This window comes from Coccinella septempunctata, chromosome 8 (genome assembly GCF_907165205.1).
Source record: "Coccinella septempunctata chromosome 8, icCocSept1.1, whole genome shotgun sequence".
Lineage (NCBI taxonomy): Eukaryota > Metazoa > Arthropoda > Insecta > Coleoptera > Coccinellidae > Coccinella > Coccinella septempunctata.
In genome coordinates this window covers 32,106,010-32,130,466 of record NC_058196.1, presented here as the reverse complement: position 1 = coordinate 32,130,466, position 24,457 = coordinate 32,106,010, and the positions used below count along the sequence as shown (strand labels likewise).

The 24,457-nt window shown below is 37.3% G+C and overlaps 5 protein-coding genes across 7 annotated transcripts; 2 read left to right on the top strand and 3 right to left on the bottom strand.

The window, feature by feature from the left end:
* The first annotated feature begins 220 nt into the window (after nucleotides 1–220).
* LOC123318737 (activin receptor type-2A) lies at nucleotides 221–8,687 on the top strand. Its single transcript, XM_044905466.1, has 10 exons — nucleotides 221–590; nucleotides 675–874; nucleotides 933–1,089; nucleotides 1,151–1,284; nucleotides 1,342–1,500; nucleotides 1,560–1,782; nucleotides 3,238–3,439; nucleotides 3,518–3,773; nucleotides 5,387–5,567; nucleotides 5,795–8,687. The coding sequence occupies exons 1-9, from the start codon at nucleotides 536–538 to the stop codon at nucleotides 5,564–5,566; spliced, it is 1,566 nt and encodes a 521-aa protein (XP_044761401.1). The 5' UTR covers nucleotides 221–535; the 3' UTR covers nucleotide 5,567; nucleotides 5,795–8,687.
* Nucleotides 8,688–8,758: 71 nt separating this feature from the next.
* LOC123318565 (heat shock protein 70 B2-like) lies at nucleotides 8,759–10,875 on the bottom strand. Its single transcript, XM_044905234.1, has one exon. It carries the CDS (start codon nucleotides 10,788–10,790, stop codon nucleotides 8,853–8,855), a length of 1,938 nt encoding a protein of 645 aa, XP_044761169.1. The 5' UTR covers nucleotides 10,791–10,875; the 3' UTR covers nucleotides 8,759–8,852.
* Nucleotides 10,876–12,325: 1,450 nt separating this feature from the next.
* On the bottom strand, nucleotides 12,326–14,360 carry LOC123318566 (transmembrane and ubiquitin-like domain-containing protein 1). Of its 3 annotated transcripts, none has more exons than XM_044905236.1 (6): nucleotides 14,021–14,360; nucleotides 13,838–13,969; nucleotides 13,565–13,756; nucleotides 13,239–13,467; nucleotides 12,862–13,170; nucleotides 12,326–12,626 (listed from the first exon to the last, which is right to left on the bottom strand). In XM_044905236.1, the coding sequence occupies exons 1-6, from the start codon at nucleotides 14,088–14,090 to the stop codon at nucleotides 12,479–12,481; spliced, it is 1,080 nt and encodes a 359-aa protein (XP_044761171.1). In that variant the 5' UTR covers nucleotides 14,091–14,360; the 3' UTR covers nucleotides 12,326–12,478. The 3 variants fall into 3 exon arrangements, with proteins under 3 accessions (XP_044761171.1, XP_044761172.1, XP_044761170.1); XM_044905237.1 differs by having other exon boundaries at nucleotides 13,239–13,470; nucleotides 13,838–13,966; XM_044905235.1 differs by having other exon boundaries at nucleotides 13,239–13,470; nucleotides 14,021–14,359.
* Nucleotides 14,361–14,849: 489 nt separating this feature from the next.
* On the top strand, nucleotides 14,850–16,177 carry LOC123319381 (gametocyte-specific factor 1 homolog). Its single transcript, XM_044906301.1, has 5 exons — nucleotides 14,850–15,015; nucleotides 15,165–15,324; nucleotides 15,424–15,558; nucleotides 15,618–15,809; nucleotides 15,876–16,177. The coding sequence occupies exons 1-5, from the start codon at nucleotides 14,999–15,001 to the stop codon at nucleotides 16,035–16,037; spliced, it is 666 nt and encodes a 221-aa protein (XP_044762236.1). The 5' UTR covers nucleotides 14,850–14,998; the 3' UTR covers nucleotides 16,038–16,177.
* A 1,160-nt stretch (nucleotides 16,178–17,337) lies between these two features.
* Nucleotides 17,338–19,364, bottom strand: LOC123319011 (cysteine-rich venom protein LIO1-like). The gene is made up of 5 exons (XM_044905811.1): nucleotides 18,667–19,364; nucleotides 18,219–18,337; nucleotides 17,880–18,113; nucleotides 17,688–17,794; nucleotides 17,338–17,477 (listed from the first exon to the last, which is right to left on the bottom strand). Exons 1-5 carry the CDS (start codon nucleotides 18,791–18,793, stop codon nucleotides 17,393–17,395), a joined length of 672 nt encoding a protein of 223 aa, XP_044761746.1. The 5' UTR covers nucleotides 18,794–19,364; the 3' UTR covers nucleotides 17,338–17,392.
* Nucleotides 19,365–24,457: the final 5,093 nt, after the last annotated feature.

The window sequence follows — 24,457 nt, the reverse complement described above, 5'->3', positions numbered from 1 at the left end:
TTCTGTAGCCTTGAATTTTTAAAAATTTCATTTTCCAGTGATTTCAATCAAAATAGATCCGAATAATATTACGTAAAACTAAGAATCATTCATTGGTACATATTAAAAAAAAAATTATTTCATACAAAATAAGTTTTATGCAACTGGTTAAATCAAATTGACGAAGTATCTGATATGTAGAAAAACTTGTCTTTCATTGAACTGTCAAATCAGTCGGAAATTTGTCAAAGAAATGACATGTTTTACAGCAAAGTTATTTATTTATTCGTGTTTATTATAACAAGCATTGTTTCTTTTCATCCCAGATTTAGCTTAGATTCAAAATGAATCTGGGTGATGTAAGAATGTAGTTTTAATCGGAATACAGTGTGTACAATTTGTTGGCTATCTACGCCTTGACGAAAGAACTTCCTTGTATTTCTTGACCTAGGATAAATATTTCATTATACTCTCAAAACAAATCAACAGGCACTTGAAACTGAAGTTCTATTGAACTGAACTTTTAGGATTTGAATGTAACATTGAGCTTCCTAGAATGATGAGAATCCTCTTAATTATTTTTGTAACATGCTCTTGGATAATGTACCAAGGTTGGTGTCTGATTCGTTTTACATCATAAGAAACAAATAAAACATTGAATGTACTACTGCATATTGAATTTTCTCACTTTTCAGGTACTTACGCAGTTGTGGCAAGCAATCCGATGCAGCCAAGAACGAAATGTGAGTTTTATAACCAATCCATGTGTGAAAATCCAAACGACCCCAACTGCAAATATGTGGAGGAATGTGAGCCTCAAGAAGATGGAAAAAGGAGCCACTGCTTCGTCTTGTGGAGTGAAAACGAGAAAGGTGTTATAAATGTCTCTTTGAAGGTAATTGAAACAACTGGAATGTTCAGTAGAAACATGTTGAAATATTATTTTTGTGTAGGGATGCTTCCTTGATAACGAAGATTGTTACGACAAATCTGACTGTGTGGCCAAAGGGCCAAAACTCGAAAAACATATTTTCTGCTGTTGCGAAGGAAACATGTGCAACCAGAATTTTAAATGGCTGTTGAGTCCCACTGAATCTCCCCCTATGAGTTGTAAGTATGACGGGATTTAGTGATACTAAGTCAGTTTTACTATTTCATCTTACTCTTTCAGCACCGATGCCTGCAATACCGCCTGATTCGTTGACTATACTTGAAGTTGCAGTCATTATAGCGGTTTTCTTCATGCTCTTTTTCATTTTGATCGTCAGTTATGTTTGGTATAGGAAAACCAAAGTTTTCAATGAGGTGAGGAAGTTTTTTGGAAGTTGAGAATTATCACGATAACCGGTAAATTTTTTTTAGTTACCCACGTCAGATCCTAGCCCGTTGCCACCCCCTTCGCCTTACTTGGATTTACGACCGATCCAGTTGGTCGAGATCAAAGCTAAAGGAAGATTTGGGGTCGTTTGGAAGGCTCAATTCAAAACTGAAGAGATCGCGGTTAAGGTTTTTCCCGTTCAGGTATGAATCAATGAAGATGTTTAATTATTACTCGTTATTTTCACTTTTCTTATGTGTAGGATAAGCAATCTTGGGTCACGGAGCAGGAGATCTTCAAACTGCCCAACATGAACCATCCGAACATATTGCACTACATAGGTGTGGAGAAGCACGGCGACAACCTTCATTCAGAATTTTGGCTGTTGACCGCATACCACGAGAGGGGATCCCTGTGCGATTTCCTGAAGGCGCACACTTTGACGTGGCCGCAGCTGTCCAAGATCGCGAGCACGATGGCGAGAGGTGAGTTGTGACGATCATGAAACATCACCCTGTATCAATTATGGTCGAAAAAAACTCTGAAAATTCGTCGAAACATCGAAAAAAGTCGCGTATTATCGATATCTCCGTTCTTGTACCTCGGTTGGCAACGTTGGACTCCGTTGCCATGGTGATAGGGTGAAGAAGGCGTGGCTTAGAAAGAGGGCGGTCACTCTATTGGCTCGCGCTACTCATGGCAATTGCCGACGTTGTCATATTTTCAACGATTTTCCCTCTAATACCTTGGCGGCTGTAATGGTGTTAAATTGGTACCCGTGCCTGTGGATGAAACTTGTCAGCCATATTGAAACCGCCATCTAACAACGATTTATGGTGAAAATACCATAATCTGAGTCCCCTAAAGGAGTTTTCGTCTTCTGCCTTTGCATTTCTACAATTAATTAAGAAGTTCAAGATGGCGGCTTCAATATGGCGGACTAGTTTCTTCCATAGGCATATTTATAAATTTATAAGTCAGCCGGGTGAATAACGATGACGGTAATTTTGACGTTAGCGTTTCATGCAAACAATTCCGTCTTCATTGATATGTCTATGGTCGAAACTCGTCCGCCATGTTGAAGCCGCCATCTTGAACTTTTGATTCAGACACTCAAAAATCCCTTCGAGTCACAGATTATGGTATTTTCGTCATAAATCGAGAATATCGTTATTTTCAAGATGGTGAAACTCGTCCTCCATATTGAACTTGCGATTTATGACGAAAATGCCATAATCTCTGACTGAAAGGGATTTTAGGGTGACCAAATCAGGAGTTCAAAATGTCGGCTTCAATATGGCGGACGAATTTCGTCCAAAGGCATATTAATAAAGTCAGCCGGCGTAATAACGATCGCGTTAATTTCGACTACAGCTTTTAATACAAATAATTTTGTCTTCATTGATATGTCTATGGTCGGAATTCGTCCGCCATATTTGGACCGCCATCTTGAACTTTCGATTCCTGACGAGATTATCGTTATTTTCAAGATGGTGAAACTTGTCTGCCATATTGAACTTGCGATTTATGACGAAAATGCCAGAATCTCCGACTCTCCAAAGGATTTTGGGTGTTTAAATCAAGAGTTCAAGATGGCGGCTTCAATATGGCCGACGAGTTTCTTCCATAGATATATATAGACCTCAATATTGGAGCTGCCATCTTGAACTTCTGATTTATAACGAAACAGAGAGAGGTTTTTGGTTGTCTCATTTTATATTTTCGTCATAAATCAGTAGTTCAAGGTGGCGGCTTGCCGTGTGCATGAATACCGGAAGGAATATTGCAATGAGTTTGTTGTCATAGATAGTGGAATGCACGTCAAATGTCATAAATTCAAGATGGCGACTGAGTTTTGGTATTTGGGCATTCTTGGGCTTGGAGATCATTGAAAATGATCGTTTTTCGCGACGTAAAACCCTGAAATCTCCCTCCCTTAGGTTTGATGCACCTGCACGAGGCCATTCCCGGTAAAACGCCCGGCGAACCGATGAAACCTACGGTGGCGCACCGCGATTTCAAGAGCAAGAACGTCCTGCTGAAGAGCGACCTGACGGCCTGCATCGCAGACTTCGGCCTGGCCATCATCTTCGAGGCGGGCAAGGCCTGCGGGGATACGCACGGACAGGTCGGCACGAGAAGGTAAGCCCGCACTAGCTGTCAATAACTGTCACCGAAAATTTGGTTATGAAAATACGTCGATTATCCGAATTTCGACAGGTACATGGCGCCGGAGGTCCTAGAGGGCGCTATCAACTTCAACCCGGACGCGTTCTTGAGGATCGACATGTACGCGTGCGGCCTGGTGCTGTGGGAGCTGGTGTCCCGGTGCACGGCGCAGGAAGGTCCGATACCCGAGTATCGGCTTCCTTTCGAGGAGGAGGTGGGACAGCATCCCACGCTGGAAGACATGCAGGAGTCTGTCGTGCAGAAGAAGATCCGACCCACGATCCAGGACCACTGGAGGCATCATCCGGTAAGTCAGCAGCAATTTGAGGTTAAGGCGAGTCGAGCGAGTTGTCGCCTTGTCAAACCGCGTGACAGGTTATTAAGACCCGTTTACACCAAACATACTCAATGTTAAGTGTCCCTTAAAATGAACTCTTTAACATAAATTACGTTGCACCAACTGTTAAGTGTCATTTAAATGGCCTAGGCCTGTGTGCACCAATACCCCTTGAAACGAGTACTTAACTAAGTGTTGTTTAAAGTTAATGGACGCTCAATTTTATTCCCAGTTGCACGACTTTGGCTTAACAGAATCTTAAGTAAGGGGCCCTCAAGTTTTTATATCTAGTGATATTTCTGTTTTTTATTTTGGCGCAACTTCATCCTAGTCCAATAAAGCCATTTCATTGGTTGGCCGGTTGTCATTTCATTAGCCTAACTTCATTGCCCTGTCATTCAGTGTCAAGGATATTATTTTGATATTATCAAAGAGTAACAACTTTTTGTTGTTGAATTAGCATTAATATTGATAATAATTGTCAAATAAAAGGTAAGTTTATATAAGTACAACACTTCCTTTGTAAGGTCTTGTGTGAATTTGTTTCACTAATATTGAAGAGGAACGTGAAGAAAATGTCCTTATTGCCTTTGTTAGTACAAATACGTTGAATGATTGCCAAGCAAGTGGTGGTAATTTACGAAGGACACTCAACTTCTCCTCAGAAGAAATGAGTTTTTGCTAACTATGGTATGACTTGTGACACCAAATGGAAAATTGAAAAAGACTGATGGCATTACAATAAAGGCAAAAGAAAAGGCTTGGTATTCAGTAATGAATTCATTCAATTTTCAAAATCCATCAAAAATGGGAAGTTCTGCAGCCAGTTCAACAAATTATTTTAGGTTAGAATCCCGGCCTTAAATACCTAAGTGGTCATTACAGGAGCGCTTAAATTTAAGGCTAGCTTTAGCCATTTAAATGTCACTTAACAGTTGGTGCAACGTAATTTAAGTTAAGGGTTCATTTTAAGGGACACTTAACACTAAGTGCGTTTGATGTTGAGAAGTTGAGTGTAGATTACCACCACCCACTCGGCAATCATTCGTACTAACAAGGCCAATAAGGACATTTTCTTCACGTTCCTTTTCAACATTAGTAAAACAAATTAACACAAGACCTTACAAAGAAAGTGTTGTACTTATATAAACTCAGGTACCTTTTATTTGACAATCATTATCATTATCAATATTAATGCTAATTCAACAACAAAAAGTTGTTACTCTTTGATAATATTATAATAATATCCTTGACACTGACTGACAGGACAAGAAAGTTAGGTTAATGAAATGACAACGATCATCGGCAATCGGCCAACCAATGAAATGGCTTTATTGGACTAGGATGAAGTTGCACCAAAATAAAAAACTAAAATATCACTAGATATAAAAACTTAAGGGCCCCTTACTTAAGATCGTCGTGCAACTGGGAATAAAATGAAGCGTCCATTAACTTTAGTTAGGCTTAGTTAAGAAATCTTTTTAAGGAGTTAATACTTATTTATTATCATCAGTGTCTGTTGTTAGTTTCTGTGTTTAAATGATTTCTTTTCCATAATTTTTCGATACGATTCTCTCTCTAAGGGCTTGGTTGGCATGTGCGACACGATGGAAGAGTGTTGGGATCACGACGCAGAGGCCAGACTGTCAGCGTCTTGCGTGATGGAAAGAGCGATACAACTGAGCAAATTTCAGCCGAATTCGATCAGCTGGAGGATAGAGAACGACAAAAACATGACGCAGTTGAAAGAGATCAGCATGTGAGGTTAGTGTTTCGTCAATTTTCATCAATCACACAAAGTGTTATGTTTGTTATTGCCTGCAAAGTTCTTTGAATATCTTCCTTCTCGTTTTAAAGATACTTATTTGGTTCTATACTTTATCCTAACCTCTTTTATTGTTCATTATACTGGTTATACTTGGAACTGTTGATGAAAATCGAAAAATCTTCGTTTCGATTGGTTTAAAATTGCCTACGTTTGTTTTTTGCAGAGAACCTACACAGAATTTCTCCTGTACCTGCACTACTACTACCGTAATAATAAGTATCTGGCTCTTTTGCTGGCCGACGCTGTGTATCGTTAGTAACCACACCTGCCTATTTGTACAATGAGATTATTTTGTTACAGTGATATGTTTACGATGTTGTATACAAACATACAAGCCATTCAAAAGTGGATGCAGGTTTGCCATATCTGTCGATTGTAGGATACCGAACCTCGATTTTTTTCGAAGTTTCGTCTTCGAATTTTAAAAGTTTTTAATCTTCGTTCGTTCTTTCATGTCTTTTTAGCAATTTTATTGATTTTATTCGAATTTTTTACAACTTTAATTTTTAAATTCATGATTCGGAATGTTTGTCAATAATTCTTTACAACTTCAAATTTTTTCTATTCATTATTCGGAATTTAGATTGTCAATGATTATTTACAACTTTCAATTTTTTCGATTTATGATTCGGAATTAAGTTTGTAAATAATTTTTTACAAATTTTAATTTGTTCGATTCGTGGTTCGGAATTGTGTTCGTCAATCATTTTTTACAACTCTCGATTTTTTAATTCCGTGATTCCGAATCAAGTTTGTCAATTATTTTTTACAACTTACAAGAGTTCAAACAAACGACCGGCTCTTTCGATGGTACAAATTACGCACATTGTTGTATATGTATATAGATTTTATAGGTGAATCAGTTCCTAGTTTTAATTCGATTTTAAATTGGTCCGGCTCATTATAAACGTGGTTTCAAGCAGGCAACAAGTGTCGGTATCCTATCTCGCCAGATATTCCATCGCCCGTCCATTTCTCCTACTACAGTGCCAAGAAATATTTATTACAATAGGTTGTACTATATTGTTATTATTTCAACGTTCATTCTGAGGATATCGACTGCATTTCTAACCTTTATCTTTCAGTTGGGCACGCCCTCTGTGGGGATTTCTTCGGAGTACGCGTTTAAAAAAAATATAAATCTACAAATGGGGCGTCTCCCTATACAGGGTGTCCTTTTGTGCAAGTTGAATCGGTGATTATAGAGAAACGACGCAGATTATTGAAAATAATCGTTAATTTGCTGGATTAATACTGGGCGTTTCACGTTAAGCTTCCATTAGAGAAGCTAGAGAAACGAATGAGGTTTTTTTTCTGAAAATCATATGTTCATAAGAAGATATTATCCGCGAAATTTTGCTTATGGTTCATTTGCACTACCCCATATCCAAACCTTGAGGTTTCGAAGACATCAATTCATTGGTCTCGAATTTTACAAAAACCTTTAAGTTTGGGTGTTGGGAAGTTCTAATGAAACTTGAGTAAAATTTTCTGGGGCACCTAAAAACGTAATAAAATATAAGGTGTTCCATTCGAAATGACAAAGTTTGTCTCAATCAAAAAATTTCCGTGAAGAAATCGCATTCGGTTATCGCTTTACGTGGAACACCCTGTATACTTCCGGTACCTTTTGTAGTTATCGATGGAAATTTAACATATCAGAGAATGATTTAAATAACAATGGAGAAAGTAAATCCGGCTTATTGAAATAATAATAATAATAATTCCGGTCAATGTTTGTCGACGAATGCATAAAAACGAAAATTGACAAAAATTCGGACGCCATATTTTATTTTTCGGGGAATTTGTCGTCGAAAACGAGAGTTTTTCTTGGCGGGATGTGCATAAAGTACTAAGGACGAAGAACTGTCTAACATAATCGAGGTGAGACAATAGACAGTTTTTCGCAGAGGTGCATATTGCATTTTTTAGTCGATCTCACGGAAGTAAGAACACGCGTGTTTGCTGGCCTCCGCTATGTCGCCGTAATTCCCTCATTTATGGGAAATAGTGACGACAGCGGACGAAAAGTCTCAGCGGATGAAAATTTTTTGAGTTCGACCAATAGGCTTTTTTTGCATAGGAAGACGAAGTTGACGTTGAATAAAGTAACCAGATGAGCTTTAAGGCGGAAAAGTGTGATATTTAGGTTAGAGTGCAATTTATAGAAAGTTTGGAATAATAGATTTATCGGATTAACTTTTTATATGGGTGTTTTATGGGTGGAGAGTTAGGAGTAAAAATTCGGCGTGCCCGATTGAAACCCAGAAATGTCATATGAAATTTGTTCTTCGGAATGAACGAGATGTTGACGTAATGAAACATTAAGCAAGTGAAAACTGAAATATCAAGGTAGCTTTACTAGTAGTATTCTTATACGATGTGACCTCTTGAACGGTCCCTGTTTGAATATTGTCATCCTTTTTCGTGACATTTTCGGTCAAATACATTTTATCATGTGAATATATATTTATCCATTTATCGGAAGCAATACATATATAGATGTATTGAGTTTTTTAAGAATATTGAAATAGGTAACTTGTTATTTATTAGTAACTATTTTTTTAAATAATGTTGAGAATGGAAACTAACTATTAATGATTTTAGCGTTTGCAATATAACGATGTAGGTATTTCTAGAACGAATGGATTTTCAGTTGTGGAATTGGAAATATACACGTTGGTTCTTAGGCTCAAACTGAAAAATTATGAACTTTTCGTTCAGCTCATTTTGGTGAATATCACATTATTATGTTTTATCTTGTCTCAAATTTCGAACAGCCACTACGTTTTTCTTGACAATAACTCGGCTAGACTAGTGTTTTTCCCTTCGTTTTGTTGACAATTAAGCCGATCAACAAGAGAACCAATTGAATCTCGAATGGCGAATGACTGAATGTATTGTTAACCAATGTCAATGTAATATTTGGATTCCTTCACTGTAAATTCCTGCACTGTTACGAAATTTCATATCAATTGGTTAATAATAGCATTAGATTTGGTTTAGAATCTGTATCTGGACATACATGTACTTTTCCTAATAAATAATTGAGTATTTTTCGAGTTTTCATCGTTCCTTTTAGGGTTAATTTTGTTTTAAACTTGGTTGGTGGAGTAAAAGACGTATAAAAGGTAAAAAAATTTATTTATAAAATAAATAAATAAGTTAACAAGATAAATCAGTCTTTTCTAGTGTGATTAAAATTCTAACAATTATGTACATTAATCAACTTCCTCGATGGTAGGGCCTGTATTGCCGCCAAACCCTCTTGCTTGCTGCCCACAGCTTCCAGGCATTCCACCGTTGAACCCATTGGCTCCAGTTGCTCCTCCACTGTAAAGTTTGGACATGATGGGACTACAGATTGATGTCAATTGTTTCTGTTTGTCTTCGTACTCCTCTTTTTCCGCCAAAGTGTTGGAATCCAACCATTGGAGACAATTCTGGCATTCTCTGTCAACTGTAGCTTTATCTTCGCTGCTCAGTTTGTCTCCGCAGTCGGCTACGGCTTGTTTCAGTTGGAAGATATAGCCCTCTAGTTGGTTTCTGGCGGAAACTCTCTGTCTTTGTTTCTCGTCTTCTTCCTTGTATTTTTCCGCGTCCGCGACCATCTTATCTATGTCTTTCTGGGATAGACGACCTTTGTCGTTCTTGATCGTGATGTTTCTGGAATTTCCAGAGCTGGTATCTTTGGCGGAAACGTTGAGGATTCCGTTTGCGTCCAGATCGAAGGTGACCTCAATTTTTGGTACTCCACGAGGCGCCGGAGGTAACCCGGTTAGGTCGAACGTTCCCAGCAAGTTGTTGTCTTTGGTCATGGCTCTTTCACCCTCGAACACCTGGATGGTGACAGCCGGTTGGTTGTCGGCGTAAGTCGTGAAGGTCTGGGTTTGTTTGCAGGGGATCCTGGCGTTTCTCTCGATGATTTTGGTCATTACACCCCCAGCCGTTTCGATTCCGAGGGATAGAGGGGTTACATCGACCAAAAGCACGTCTTGGATCTTGGAATCGTTTTCACCACTTAGGACAGCGGCTTGGACTGCCGCTCCGTAAGCGACTGCTTCGTCTGGGTTGATGGATAGGTTTAAGGGTTTGCCGCTGAAGAAGTTCTGGAGTAGCTGTTGGATTTTGGGAATTCTGGTGGAACCTCCGACTAGGACTACGTCGTGGATGGATCCTTTGTCCATTTTGGCGTCGGTCAAAGCTTTCTCGACTGGTTGAAGGGTTCCCCTGAACAGATCTGAGCATAGCTCTTCGAATCTAGCTCTGGAGATTTTCGTGTAGAAATCGATTCCATCGTATAAAGCGTCGATTTCAATGGTGGCTTCTGTGCTGGATGATAAGGTACGTTTGGCCCTTTCTGCTGCAGTTCTTAGACGTCGGAGGCTTCTAGGGTTGGTTCTCAGATCTTTCTTGTATTTCCTCCTGAATTCTTCCGCCAGGTGATTCACTAATCTGTTGTCGAAGTCTTCACCACCTAGATGTGTATCACCGGCCGTGGCTCTAACCTCGAACAAGGATCCTTCGTCTATGGTTAGGATGGAGACGTCGAAGGTACCACCACCCAGGTCGAAGATTAGAACGTTCCTCTCCCCCTTGAGGTTTTTGTCTAGGCCGTAAGCCAGAGCGGCTGCTGTGGGTTCGTTTATGATCCTCATCACGTTCAACCCAGCTATAGCACCGGCGTCTTTCGTGGCTTGCCTTTGGGAATCGTTGAAATAGGCTGGTACAGTGATTACAGCGTCTTTAACACTTTCCCCAAGGTACGCCTCTGCCGTTTCCTTCATTTTCGTCAAGACCATCGAGCTGATCTCTTCGGGGGCGAATGTTTTTTTCTCCCCCTTGTACTCCACCTGGATTTTGGGCTTGCCGTTATCGTTGACCACCTTGAAGGGCCAATGTTTGATGTCTTGCTGAATCTTCGGATCGTCGAACTTCCTCCCTATCAGTCTTTTGGCGTCGAAGACCGTGTTGCTGGGGTTCATGGCTACCTGGTTCTTGGCCGCGTCTCCGAGGAGTCTTTCGGTGTCCGTGAAGGCGACGTAACTTGGCGTCGTTCTGTTTCCTTGGTCGTTGGCGATTATTTCCACTTTGCCGTGCTGCCAGACGCCAACGCAGGAGTACGTTGTTCCCAGGTCGATTCCAATTGCTTTCACCATTTTTTTTTACTTTAATACACCACTTTTTCACAATGTAAAAAGGTTTTCTCAAGTTGAGTCACTTGCTGTGTTCGCTTCGATTGCTTGCTTTCGAATACTTTGAATCTAGCGCGCCGCGCTCGGCTTATATACCTGCCGAAGTATCGATCTCGAGAAGTCTCGAGTTTGCCCGATTGTTCTGGAACACTCGCGCGTTTCGTCCGACAGGGGTGTACTCAGAATACTCTTCCCCAAGTTCTTTACTCATTGGACAATTCGTTATTCCTTGTTTTTTCCAGTAATTCTGAAGAATACGGATTTTAATGCATTGCTCGAACATCAGACAAAAACTTATTCGAATATACTGGGTGAGTCCTTGACTCGTACAAATATTTCAACAGTAGATTCCTTTGGCCAATAGAAACAATTTTTTCCGTTACTATTTTTCCCGAATCGGCTCGGTTTAAAAGATACAGGCTGTTGGAAAACCATAAAAAATGTTATTTTTAGTTCTATCTCACAAACGGTTTTATCGAATGAAATTAATTTCAGAATATAGTTTGTCATTTATTTGATGGATCTTTTTCGAACACTAGATATCACCCACGTCTACCAGTTTTCTCATTATGACCATAACGTACCATAAAAATACCAAAAATTCAAAGAACCCAACTCTTGAAACTAAGTTGGACGCTAACTAATGAATATTTGAACGTTTTGTAAAATAAAAGTATTCTTCATATTTTCTCGTATAATGCGCAGTTTTCGAGTAATTTGATGTTCAAAAACAAAAAAGTATCTGTGAAATTAGAAAAATTGGGTACTTTGGGCTGAATACAACTCTGTTTAAAAGGTCCACAGATGTCTAGAGCCGTTTTCGAGTATTTTGATGTTCAAAAGTAAAGAATATCTATGAAATTCGAAAAATTTGGCTACTTTCACCGAATGTAACTTTGTTTAAAAGATCCACAAATGTGTAGTGTCCCAGATTTAGCTTATTATTCTGGAGGTAATTATGTTTTTCCAGCTCATTATGAAAACTTGAAATGGCTCTATATTTTTCTGTAAAATTAAGATATCTCTATCGATTTACTGCGAAATATCATCAATTTCTTGTTTCAACATTATGTCGAGCAGATTTATAATATTCCTGAATCCAACCCTGGCAGTAGTTCCAGAATTCTCCGGTCTGCTCTAGATTCTTCTGGCGTGAATAGAAAGAGGGAAAGATAGGCCTTGTTTGAACTTTTTCAAATGTGATCATTTTAATATGTGATTTTTATCGAAAATACACCCTTGAATTGGTTATTTAATTCAAAGGGAAAAAAAGTAGTTTATTTGAACGTCGTTTGATCATTTTAATAAGCGATATTACTCGAAAATAAAATAAAAACTAATTAAAAAAATCGAATTTCTCGTATACGATCTTTGTTGTTAATATTTGTACTGTTTTACGGGAATCTGATTTTTTATTGTTGCTGTTTAAGGTAAACAGTTACTTTAAAAATTTAATGGGGTGAATTGGGAATAACAGGATCGAAAAAATAAAGCCAATATAATGAAAAAATCTTTAATAAATTTCTCAAATTGTGAAAACAACAGCAAATAAAGAAAAATATATCTTCTCTTTTGAACCTAAAAAAACAATAATTAAATTATAATTCAATACACAAGCCTTAAGGATATCAACAAAATAAAAATCATTCGTATCATTGCGTTCTAGCATTTTCTGTACGTTGATTGTTCAGTTCCTCATTTTCTGGAAAGTGTATTCCGAACATTATTATCGTGAATATTCCCGTCATCAGGATCAGTCCTATGGTCGCTGTTACCGTGTAAAGTTGAGAATAGGCGTAGCTGAAACGGAAAAATTCCAACCTTCAAGATTCCAGATCACGCATTTCACTCAGTTGGATTTGTTTAAAAGCAATACTCAATACACAAGCAAAAATCAGTATATGAAAAAAATCTCTCAAGCATAAAACAAGACTTAACCTCATTTTTTGACATTGACAGCACTTGACATAACCTAATCTCATTCAAATGTCAAAAGTCACTCTCTAAGCCGTATGTTACTAAGCCAAAATCTTACCGTAAGTACCAAGCAGCCCCCAAAAACCAACATAGTATCGCTAAGAGATAATTTTCCAAATGCCACTCATTCGGCTGGTTGTGGTTGTTAGAATGGGAGTCTGTGCCGTGAGGGCTTGAATTGCTGTCCCTAGATCCGGAGCCTTCTCCCGGAGAGGGAGAATTAGCTTTTGGCAGAAAGACGCAGTGAACCACGCAGTTGTCAAACAGGCCGTAAGATTGTAAAGTATCCCCGTCTCTCTGCATTATCTGACCATTAAATATGAGTTTGACCACCTTGTTCGCCGCAAATTCTACTTGGAAATGCCGCCTGCAATACAGGCAAGCCAGTTTGTTCGGAACTACAGCGATTTAACGAGGATTGACCCAACTACTCACTTCTTAAAGTCTCCTATGTTTTCTTTCAGGTTAGCATCTACATGACGAAGCTCATCAGTTACATATTTCAATTTCACACGGATCTTGTTCTCATTTTCTTCCACTTCTCTACTACTACCTGCTTTAATCTCAGGCTCTAAACATTCTCCGGCAGCTTCTCTACTATCATTACTTCGGTTTGTATCTACTGTAGAATCACCATCGATAGAAGATGGATTATTTGATTCATCTCCTTATAGGTAAAGTCCAAAAACAAAGGAATAGATTAACATAGTCGGAATTTCCAGGGAAAACCATATGGGATCACCATTAAGTGAAACTCATACCTATGTTAACATTTAAATTTACTCTCTTCCTCAAACCATCGCTAACTGAAGAATTTGGAGCATCCATAGTCTCTACTATCCTGGTTTCTTCCCCAGCTGAATTTCTTCTACTATCTGTACTAGTACTAGTAGGCTTATCCTCCTCTGTTGCAGTACTAGTTTGATTTGTTTCCAAATTCTCTTCGGTTGTACCTAAAACATTGCGAAATTCTTCCCTTAATCAACAGTTTCACGAATAAAATCAAAAGGACTTGATAATCACCGAGTGATTACCTTCAACAATTGTAGACGATTCAGTATGGGTTATCAATCTTCTGACAGCTCTTAGTCTGCGCCTTTCTAATAAGAAAACTGTCCTGAATGTTCCGTCGTTTGTGGTGTTTGTAGTACACCATGCTAGAACTACTATAATTCACAAGTTTTTTTTTATTGAACAGCGACGTCTTATGGACTTACCAACTAAGAGGAAAAATAAACCTACGAAAAACTGTACAACTTCATCGCCTATTCCTTCAATCAATGTCATTTTAAACAGTGATAACTTGTTATTTATTGTACTACGCTTATTAGAAAAATATTGTAATCGCGGATATCTGTTGATTGAATGACCTTAACATAATTAATTGCCAAACTATTTGACAATGTGATTTATCCTGAAGTATGCCTCATGACTCGGGCATCATTATCTTTGGAAATAATTGCAACACTATTGAAATCTTCTGAAAAAGTGTACCAAATAATTTTCAATTTTCTTCAAGAAGTTTTCCTTTGATCCTTCAACCTTCAAAATATTTTCCACAGAAAATAATTTCCGGTTGACTCTTTTTCTCAAAAATGTTGGTCACTGGAGTGAAAAAGCCTCAGAATCGATAGATATCCTTTCAATCTACATCCTGAAAATCAGAAATTTTCCATATTCTCGTGATTTTGTAGAATAATAGAGTCATATGATATTTTCGTCCAAGAAAATCAATCACTTTAATGCAAGGTTAGTGATTTGGCCGCTAGGAGGCGTTTAGAGTTTTGAGTTCGCCTCAAGTCGGGAAATTCGGTTTGAAATATGTAGAAAGTGAAGAAAGCAGTAGAAAATACTCATTTTGCTCCAGAATGAGATAATGAAATAATGAATTTTCTAGCCTCATGAACCAAAGATTTAAAAATCTTTGTCTTAAACCACAGAGCTTATTATAATAATTTAAATTTTATGATTTAACCGCGTAAAAAAATCATTACGAAAAAAGGTTAGCACATAGTTTTTTACCCGTTTTTTATGACAACCACATTGTATTCCCCCGATAAGGAGACCGTCTTTGCTTCAGATATTAGCAGAAATTCTCAGTTGACTATTGGACATTCGTTCAGTATACTTGTGCTTCGTCCTTATTAAGTGTTTTTAACTTTTTAGTCCTCGATCCTATCTGCAAATCCATCAAAATGCAAGCTTTCGAAGAGTAAGTTGATTTCTGAAAATGAAGATTTAGTTGAATTTTTGCCATTCAGCATAATTAGAAATTCGTGATGCGTTTTGCGCATCATATCTTTCTTCAAGTAAATTGTACAATTCGTCCTTTTGCTAATACCAACCTCTTCATTATTTCAGTCCAGAAACACCAATGATATGTCCTTATGACAAAAACCACACCATATACGCTGCAAGATTCGCTTTTCACCTCACAAGATGCCGCAAGAATCATCCAGGTGCACCCATAGCCATATGTGATTATAATCATGAACATAGAATTCCTAAGCCGGAGCTTCAGGTCAGTTATTTTGATGGAATATAATCGTATGGTTCATCTACCCCTCAAGGAAATATGCAATCAATTGTGAACTTATTGGTGGAATTTGTTTATTTTTAGTATCACCTGCAATCCTGTCCAGATCGCTTAATAACTGAGGCGAGAAAGAAAGATGTAGTGGAGAACGATAGTGTGATGCATTTTCCCATCAAAAACTTAGTGGCTCCGGTAGACGAGAAATGGGATGACGAGGAAGTAAGTGTTGTTGATTATTAACTATGGAAACTGCATCTATAAAATTCAATTCTTTTCAGTTGAATCATCCCGGATACAACTATGAAGAGCATAGTGAAAAGTCCAATGTCCTACGTATTATGTGCGTAGAAAAACCGTCTGTCAGGAAGCAATTCAGGAAAGACGAACAGAGAAGGATGAATGTTTTGAGGGCTCCAAATGCTAGCAATGCTACTGTTACTAGAGAAAACGAGCCCTCATCTAGTAGCAGAGTAAGTTTGATGAAATATTTAGGTTATAACATTCTCCGAATTGTAACCACGAATTATTTCGTTTAGACTCCTGCAGAAAGTTCCTCTTTCCACCTGGATGAAGACAAACCCGAGCTATCGTTGGCGGATAGGATCAACAAAGACAGAGACGTTTATGTGCCCACGAATCCCGAGGATGAAGCTTTTGAATTTCCTAAAAAAACTTCTAGGAAGAATAAGAAGAAATGAATATTATCAAACCAAAAACAACACTCGGTTGCTTGACTGGAGGTTGCTATAACTTCTTTTTTTTAATGTTCTGTTTGTACTATATTTGTATGTGGAATATCTAAATTCTGTTGAAATATACGACTTTTAAATAATGTAAATTTCGATTCATTTTAAGAAACATGGTTTGTTTGTATTGAATGAGATATTTTATACAATAGTTGTTTTTTATGATCTTGATTAAAAAATGAAAAATAAAACACAAAGTGCTGTTTTTGCAAAGTCCTAATAAAAAATTATTCATTTAGCTATATTGACCTGGGTCATTTTACTGACCAATTCGTGGTCGTAGATCACGAATGTGCAATTAAATTTTTCCTAGGATGAGTATTTTGGGAAATAAATCACTTTTAGTGGAAAATTTCGAGGAAATTGGTCAACTTTGAGGAGCTTGTAACAGCTACAAAAAAGGCACCAGTCATGTGCTGATTTTTTTGGTGATAGATTGGTTCTTTGCGAATAGAAAAAACACATTTCATTCATCTACCACACACAGTTTAGTTTTTTTGAATTTTTCCGCGAAGGTCCAAAATTTCCGATTTTCTATCGACCATAATAACTTGAAAAATAAATTTTAAAAAAAATATTTGTCTGCATATTCGTGTTCTAAGTCCTTGAATTAGTGTACAGTATAAATTTCGTTTTGATCGGAGACCAAAAATATTTTTCAAAAAATCGCAATTTTTCCATGCATATGTATGGAAAATTTGAAAAATTTTCGATCTCTTCGATTTCCACCAAAAGTTGTGTATTTACTAAATCGAGGGCGTAGATTACGAATATGCAAACAGAATTTTGCTGAAAAGAGTAGTTTTCAAGTTATGGTGGATGGAAAGTCGGAAATTTTGGATCTTCGCCGAAAAAAATCATAAAATCCAAACTGTTCGCGGTAGATGAATGAAATGTGATTTTCTCTATTCGCAAAGAACTAATCTGTCACCAAAAAAAACAGCTTATGTTTAGTGCGTCTTTGCTGGCTGCTACAGCTTCTCAAAGTTGACCAATTTTTTTTCCAATTTTTCCACTTAAAGTAATTTTTTTTCCAAAGTACTGATCCTAGCAAGAATCTAATTGCATATTCGTAATCTATATGGAAAATGGGCTAACCTACGAACGCCACCTGGCCAATAAATCCTAAGATGAAAAATTTTTGAAGAATTTATTTCATCAAAATTTTTCCATCATCAAAATTATTGCTTTTCGTTTTGAAAGTGGAAAAATTTGAAGAATCGATGGCTGTGGTGAAAATATGAGGATCCACGAATTTTCAATAATTTATTCAATAAATACATGACAAAAATAACACAGTGGAAACATTAATTACATAGTTCATAACATGGTGTGCTCGGCAATCCTGATTCATTTTTATATGGGTAAGTAACGTCGCCTGATAAGGTGATTCTGGAAAAAATTGATCGTTTATGAGTTATTTAATAATGTATACTACGATACCAAAGAGATCTTTTGACCTCAAGAATCTACTGTTAAAACATTTGTAGATTTGTACGAGTTGAAGTCAAAGAAGTTTATAATTTTGTATATTTGTCAGTATTCAATTTTTTAATGATTTCTTACTGTTTTTCGTCTGAAAATTTGTTGTATAATCCTTACCCTGGTGCGTAGTTGCAGACGTAAAACCTGTAGTAGATAAAATGGCCGCATTTCAAGGGGAAAGCAACGTAGCCACAACCTATTCTTGAAGTTTTGGCCCACACCATCTGCAACACAAAATTTTCCTTGAAAAACCATATTTGGAACAAAAATCTTCTCTCCCATCTCAATTAATGATTACAAGTTGTTTACCTGTACATAATGCCTATTCTCAGGAACAATTTCGCCTCCAAATAAATACATGTCATGCTGGGACCACCAATTTTCAATAGCTTCAGTCCAATTCGGTTTATCTTCGTAGGAGCCGGCCATGGTCATGAACAGATTTTCCCCTATGGCCATTTCGTCCTGTTGACTCTTGCTGTATCCGAAATGACACTTGTCAGCGACCCTCTGCGCCAAAACCGCCAGATGTGAGTCGTATTTCTGGAATTAGATCTGTGCAATCAACTTTGAATTTCGAATGGATTTAGACGTTTTTCACGAGTAATGATTGGGGAATTGTTCAACGGGTTTCGGGAATGAACTCACCAGCTTCATAAGATCCACGCCTCTCGGCTGATTTGGTACATAGTTCTCAGCAATTTGCTGACGGTATTCGTTGTGTTTGTCCACAATGAGAACCCGATCTTTTGTAGATACTCCGTAATCTGGATCAAAATCAATAAGCATATTATTTACTGATTCTTTCTCGTTTAACTTATGTAGATTACTTTATTTGTGGTTTTTTACCCTCAAGTTTAAAATTAATTTTACCACTCTGGGTGATTCTGTGACTCGTACAAATATTTTCTTTCTCGTAAAAAATGGTATAAGAAAAAAAGGTTTCTTCGGACCTCAAGAATCTTCTGTTGAAATACCTGTACGAGTCAAAGACCCAGCATTCATGATTCGAGAGCAATTCTCATTATGTGAACACCGAAAGGATAAAAATTAAGAAATGCTGAATGAAATTTAAACAGATTTGGAAGAATCTCACCGTAAACTCCAAAAATGCATCTCGTCTGGTCCGAAGCACAGCTCTCCGGCCTGTTGATGGTATCCTCCTGAGGAAAACTGTACAACTCATATATATAGACGATAAAAAAAATCACAACAAATCTCATCTTGTCCAAAACCACGCGAGTATTAGCGAACTTTGGGCAAAGTTGGGTATATTTATAAATGAGAGACGGAGTTATCCATAGGTGACTGTTATTGGTATCGGAAACAATGTATAAAAGAAATAATATTTAATGAATCAGTTTTCCTAGATAAGTTTCCAACAACAAAGGTGTCTCGAACAAACACACAATTATTCTTGTTCGTATTTTTCCCAGAACAATGGGGAAACGGAAAAATGCGTAAATGTAGTGTATGCCATCTGGTTTTGCAGCAGGAATGGATATTTGTAAAGAATGGGAAAGAGGAAGTCATGTTTTACATATATTTGGCACAGTTCGACTGTGAGGTCTCTATTATACTTTGTAGCCTGTTGAGGATTGGTACAAACAGTACACAAACTTTATTATCCTAACAACTCCAAACCAAAATTGAAAAAAAAAGGTTTTCTTAGGCTAGGCTTGTGAGGTATGTCATCCAGAGTGTTTACTAGCGTTGCATTTCAGGAAAGGTGATTCCTTCTCTCTGAAAACATTAATATTTCTTGAAGAAACATCCCCTAAACCTTCTCTATCATCTGTGCATTACATAATGGGGTCTCTTCTCTTTAATTTTCGTTATGTTGGCACCTCCATCCATCTGTCATCAGTGTGTCATTATGGCGGTCAAAATGGCGCTCATTTTTCGAAACAACTTTTCTCTTTTTCTTAATCACAATAGAATGATTTCACAACTATTTCCAATGGCAAGATATGCTCGAATATCCCATTTTACACAAATTTGTCAGTTGCATGTCAAATTTACATGTTGTAGTACCGTGTATATCTGTCAACTGTATAAGAGGGATGACAGTCGAACAATATTGCCAACCAACTTATTCCAACTCGAAAATCATTGAAGCATATTGAAATTGAGGTCCATTTTAATTATCTTCCTTGAAAAAATCTCCACTACATGTCTCGTATCAGAATATTTTAACTTGAGGAGTATTCTCACGTTTTGAAATTTCTCCTTGCTGCTCAATTTTCCTGATTCTTATCGATATTTTCCCTACAGGTCATTTGTCATTTCGCAAGTGATAGATCAGGATCCTTCGACAGGAATTGATGAATATTCATGAATTTCACGGAACTGAGTCTTTATAAGTTGTCGAACATACCTGGTCGTATTTAATTTATTACATTCACGTCATTCAATTCCACAAATAGTTCGAAAGCCAATGGGAAATGCAGTGAAAACTATGTAACATAAAATTTTCATTCACTTCTTCCAAAATGAATCTTTGCAGGCAATTTTGTCTTTAGAAAATTTCGAAAAAATATCGAAAAGATTCTGCAGAGGCACTTTGATTCAATTTGAGGTTTTTCCGGTTGAAATTTCACCCTGTATTTTAGATTTATCCAGAGGAAAGATAGAGCAAAGAACGCTGGTGTTGAATCACTAATTTGAATGTCTTCCTTATCGATTAAGAAGTTCGATTGGAATGTGTATAGGTAGAACAAAAGTCGACGAACTAAAAACATTCAAAACCTTATCTTATCCGATAACTTCTGGGGATTTTTCTAATTTATTACAGAAGTATTGATTGGGGATTTAATATTCTATGATCTGTTAGAATTTCCATATGGGAAGTGATACATAACATTAAATGCATTCGAGTTCTAGATAACCCATATTTTTCCGGTAGTTGTCTCCAGATTCTAGCGAAATTTTTTGAATAATTAATGGGTCGTTAAACTGTCGGCTATCAACAGCATGGAAAAATTCCCTAAAATCTGAAATAGTCATTGGGTATTTCATTAAAATTTGAATTTTCCAAGAATTCTGAAGATTCTTGATATTTTTGACAACAAAATTTGGTTTTCAATTCTTCAGTTTTGATCTCGTATTACTTATTAACTGCGGATATTTCTCCTATTTGTTCAACCTTCAAAGGTATATTTACTGCAGTTTTATCTCATTCCTGACCATAATTTCCTCTGATTAGAGAAGGAGGAAACAGTTGCAAATTTAACATATCGCTCTTAGCGATATGTAAGGTTCTTTCCCTTTAGGCTGATTCCTGATTCTTTATAATGTTGGCAGCCTCTTGTTTTCAAAAGCCATATCTGAAAGATTTGGTGGGCAATCTCATAAGCCTTGAAATGTAATTGAAAGTGCGACTAAATATATTTTACAAATACATATACCCCAATCATGCCAGAAAGGGAAATTCAATTAAAAATTCCCTAAATTTCAGATTTTTCTGTCGACTTGGCAACGTTGCGTTTTTTTTCAAAAAAGGAGACACGTTTTTTCTCCATAAACGAAATAGGATCTATTCTCCTTTCCACGACTAACTCACAAAAAATTTCTCAATCAAAAAGACTAAAGTTCAGGAAAAACTTGGAAAACTCGAAAACAGCTGTACAGATTCTGACCAAAATCGCCAGACCTCGTCACGGGCCAGATTTGCGTCTACGTGCGAAGTTTCAAATCGATAGCTCCAAAACTGCGAACTGTAACGCGTCCACAACTTTTTTTTCGAAAAATGGGCATAACTCCAAAACGGTTTATCCGATTCGCACTGAAACTGATGGGTTCTTCAACGTCTGGATCGGCATACTCCCACCTGATTTGAAGTCGATTGTGATCTGTGCTTAGACGGATTCCGTTACATATTAATTTGAAGAAAAAATTACCAGAGCTTTTTAACTGCGTAACAGAGATAACAATGAAGTATTGGGAATAACAGGTACGTTTTTAAGCGTTGAAATAATAGATAGGTATATAATTTCTTGCCTTGTTTTGATTTCACGTCTCATAACCCACGTATAAACAATACACATGATCTGAAGCATGTCTTCGGCGTCTGCTGGTATCTTGATAGTTGTCTGGTTGGCCTCAAGATCTAAATTCGCCTAATGATCTCGGTATTCCCCAAGAAAACATGATTGATGGTGGAATAACGGACTGAGTGGCTGGTCTAGAGGTCTTGGTACTGTGAAAGTATAACTCTGTATGTATACGTATACAAATTTAGGTTTGTATTGATTTGTGTGTTAGATACACACATAGCTGTACAGTTGAATGGTTTGGGTACCCAATAATTTTCATTGAAAAGGTATTTTTTTAAGTATATGGTGAATTAATACAGAGTTAACAACCTCATGGGCAGAGGGCGTATACGACATCTGCCAATTGGTCCCTTTCTTACTAAGTCTGCATAAGAGAATTGTTGTGGGATGACACTGGATTCTGTTACCAAAATTTCATTGATTTATCCAAGAAAAAGCTCTCTACCAGTGGCTGACATTGTTAGTTTTTTGGGCACTACAGCCTGTTCTGTCATTCGGAACGATAAACAGAAAGCGAATTTTAATTCCAATGATGCAGGAGGATGTATCACATCGAAGAATCGAATTTAAACCAGTTTGACAATAACATAAGCTTGTGATCTTTCGATATCAGTCGGAGATTCCTCGTTTGATCGAAAAAAGCCCACCGACTAATCACCGAATTCTTTCGAGAATAAATAATCGAAAATTCAGACGTCTAATATCGAAAACCCGTTGTCGCTTTAGGCGGGCACGATAGGATAAACAGGAAACGAAGAAAAAAGTCCCATACGCGAACGTTGTTCCGGTTTTATCAGACCTACAGTCTGGATTCTCGGTAATTTTGAAAACAAACAACTTTATACCGATACGTTCGGGATTTCTGAATAGCTGGCGCGAACTACAACGACAACTTTTTCCTATCTCGTCTTATTTGAATTTCAAATTCGAGACAACAAGCTATGTCTAAAAAAAGACTGTTAATTATTATCCATGTGGTAGGTTAAGGCGCGGATATTTCAAAGGTTTTCGTAGAATCGGGTTTACGTCTGTATACAGGTTGAGTCTTTGACTCGTACGAATGTTTTAACAGTAGGTTCTTTAGGTCAAAAGAAACACTATTTTCCTATGCCATTTTTTCCGATTCGGTTCTGATAAAAAGATATGGCCATTTGAAGTTATCGTAATGAGCTATGCCACCCCTAGAGCAACAAAATTCCCTTCAGAATATCAAAGTTAATGGTGAATCTATGGCACTACACGTCTGTGGTTCTTTTGAACAGAGTGTGTTCAGCAAAAGTACCCAATTTTCCGAATATCACAGATATTTTTGAACATCAAATTACTGGAAAACAGTGCATTATACGAGAAAAAATGATGGATACTTTTATTTTAAAAAACGTTCAAATATTCATTAAATAGCGTCCAACTTAGTTGCAATAGTTGGGTTCTTTGAATTTTTGGTATTTTTATGGTACGTAATGATAATAATGAGAAAACTGGAAGACGTGGGTGATATCTTGTGTTCGAAAAAGATTCATCAAATAAATGAAAAACTATATTCAGAAATTCATTTCATTCGATAAAACCGTTTGTGAGATAGAACTAAAAATAACATTTTTTTATGGTTTTTCAACAGCCTGTATCTTTTAAACCGAGCCGATTCGGAAAAAATGGTAAGGGAAAAAAGTGTTTCTTTTGACCTCAAGAATCTACTGTTGAAATATTTGTACTAGTGAAAAACTCACCCTGTAGATATAGATTTTTTTTTATAATGAAATACCAAGTGTAGGTACACTACAGTAAGTCTCCTGCTCGAGTGTTTTTCAGGCAGAAATGCACGAAAAATTATGTGATCTTTGCAATTATACAGAATATTTAGACACGTGTCAATTCTGGGAAATCTTTTCATAGATCTCCTCCAAATAATATTGATTTTTCCGATGGAAATTCTTCGAAACCTGCATGTCTAATTGACACAAACTCTTGTTGACTTAAAGTGTGTTTTCCCATGTTTTTGCCCTTCAACAGTAACCAAAGGAATTCTGTGTACCACTCAATGTAAGCAATGAATAAAGTCAAGGTTTCACCTACAACCAGGTGCGGCCGAATTTCCGAAAAATTTCAACACGACTTCTTCAGAAAAACCTGTCACGAGATCGTAATTATTCACCGATTTTGTTTTTTTGGCAGCCTACAGGAAGAATTTCCGCAAACCAGTTTCCGCAGAAGGAAGTCCAGCACTCGTAAAACGATTCTGCTTCGCGGTTCCTGAACTCTTTTCAAGCTACATAACGCAGAGAATTATCTCGATCCATTTACTCCTTTTGGTTCTCTTGACACATAAGGATCAGACGCTTACAGGACTTGTTCTGTTAACAGTGGATGTGGGGGATTCTGTAAGGGATAATTTTGGCGTGTTTTAGTTGGGACACACTGTATACATATACCTGATTCCAAACTTCCAACAGTGGCATCAAACAATGTAGCACTTTCCCCTATTGAAAGTGTTCATTTTAATTCCAATTTGCAACTAACGACATTGCGATATTTATTGCTCTGTTACTTTCTTCTAAGTTATGTTGACGTCCGAAATGAATATTTGAAATTTCTGTTTCTAATTTAGTCCAGCGGCGTCCTTGTGAAGTATTGCGTAGGGTTCTCCTGGACCTGGACTGATTTTCATTCTAATTTGGAAACTCTCTGAAGGTTTTAGAGGAAACAAGATTAGAATGAGATGGGGGAGGTTTTTCAGCATGTTTTTCTGTTGGGATAAAAGGTTAGGGTTGAAGGTTACAGTTTACCTTTTTTTCCAACCAAAGAACTGCTGAAAAGAACAAAGTTCAATGGGAA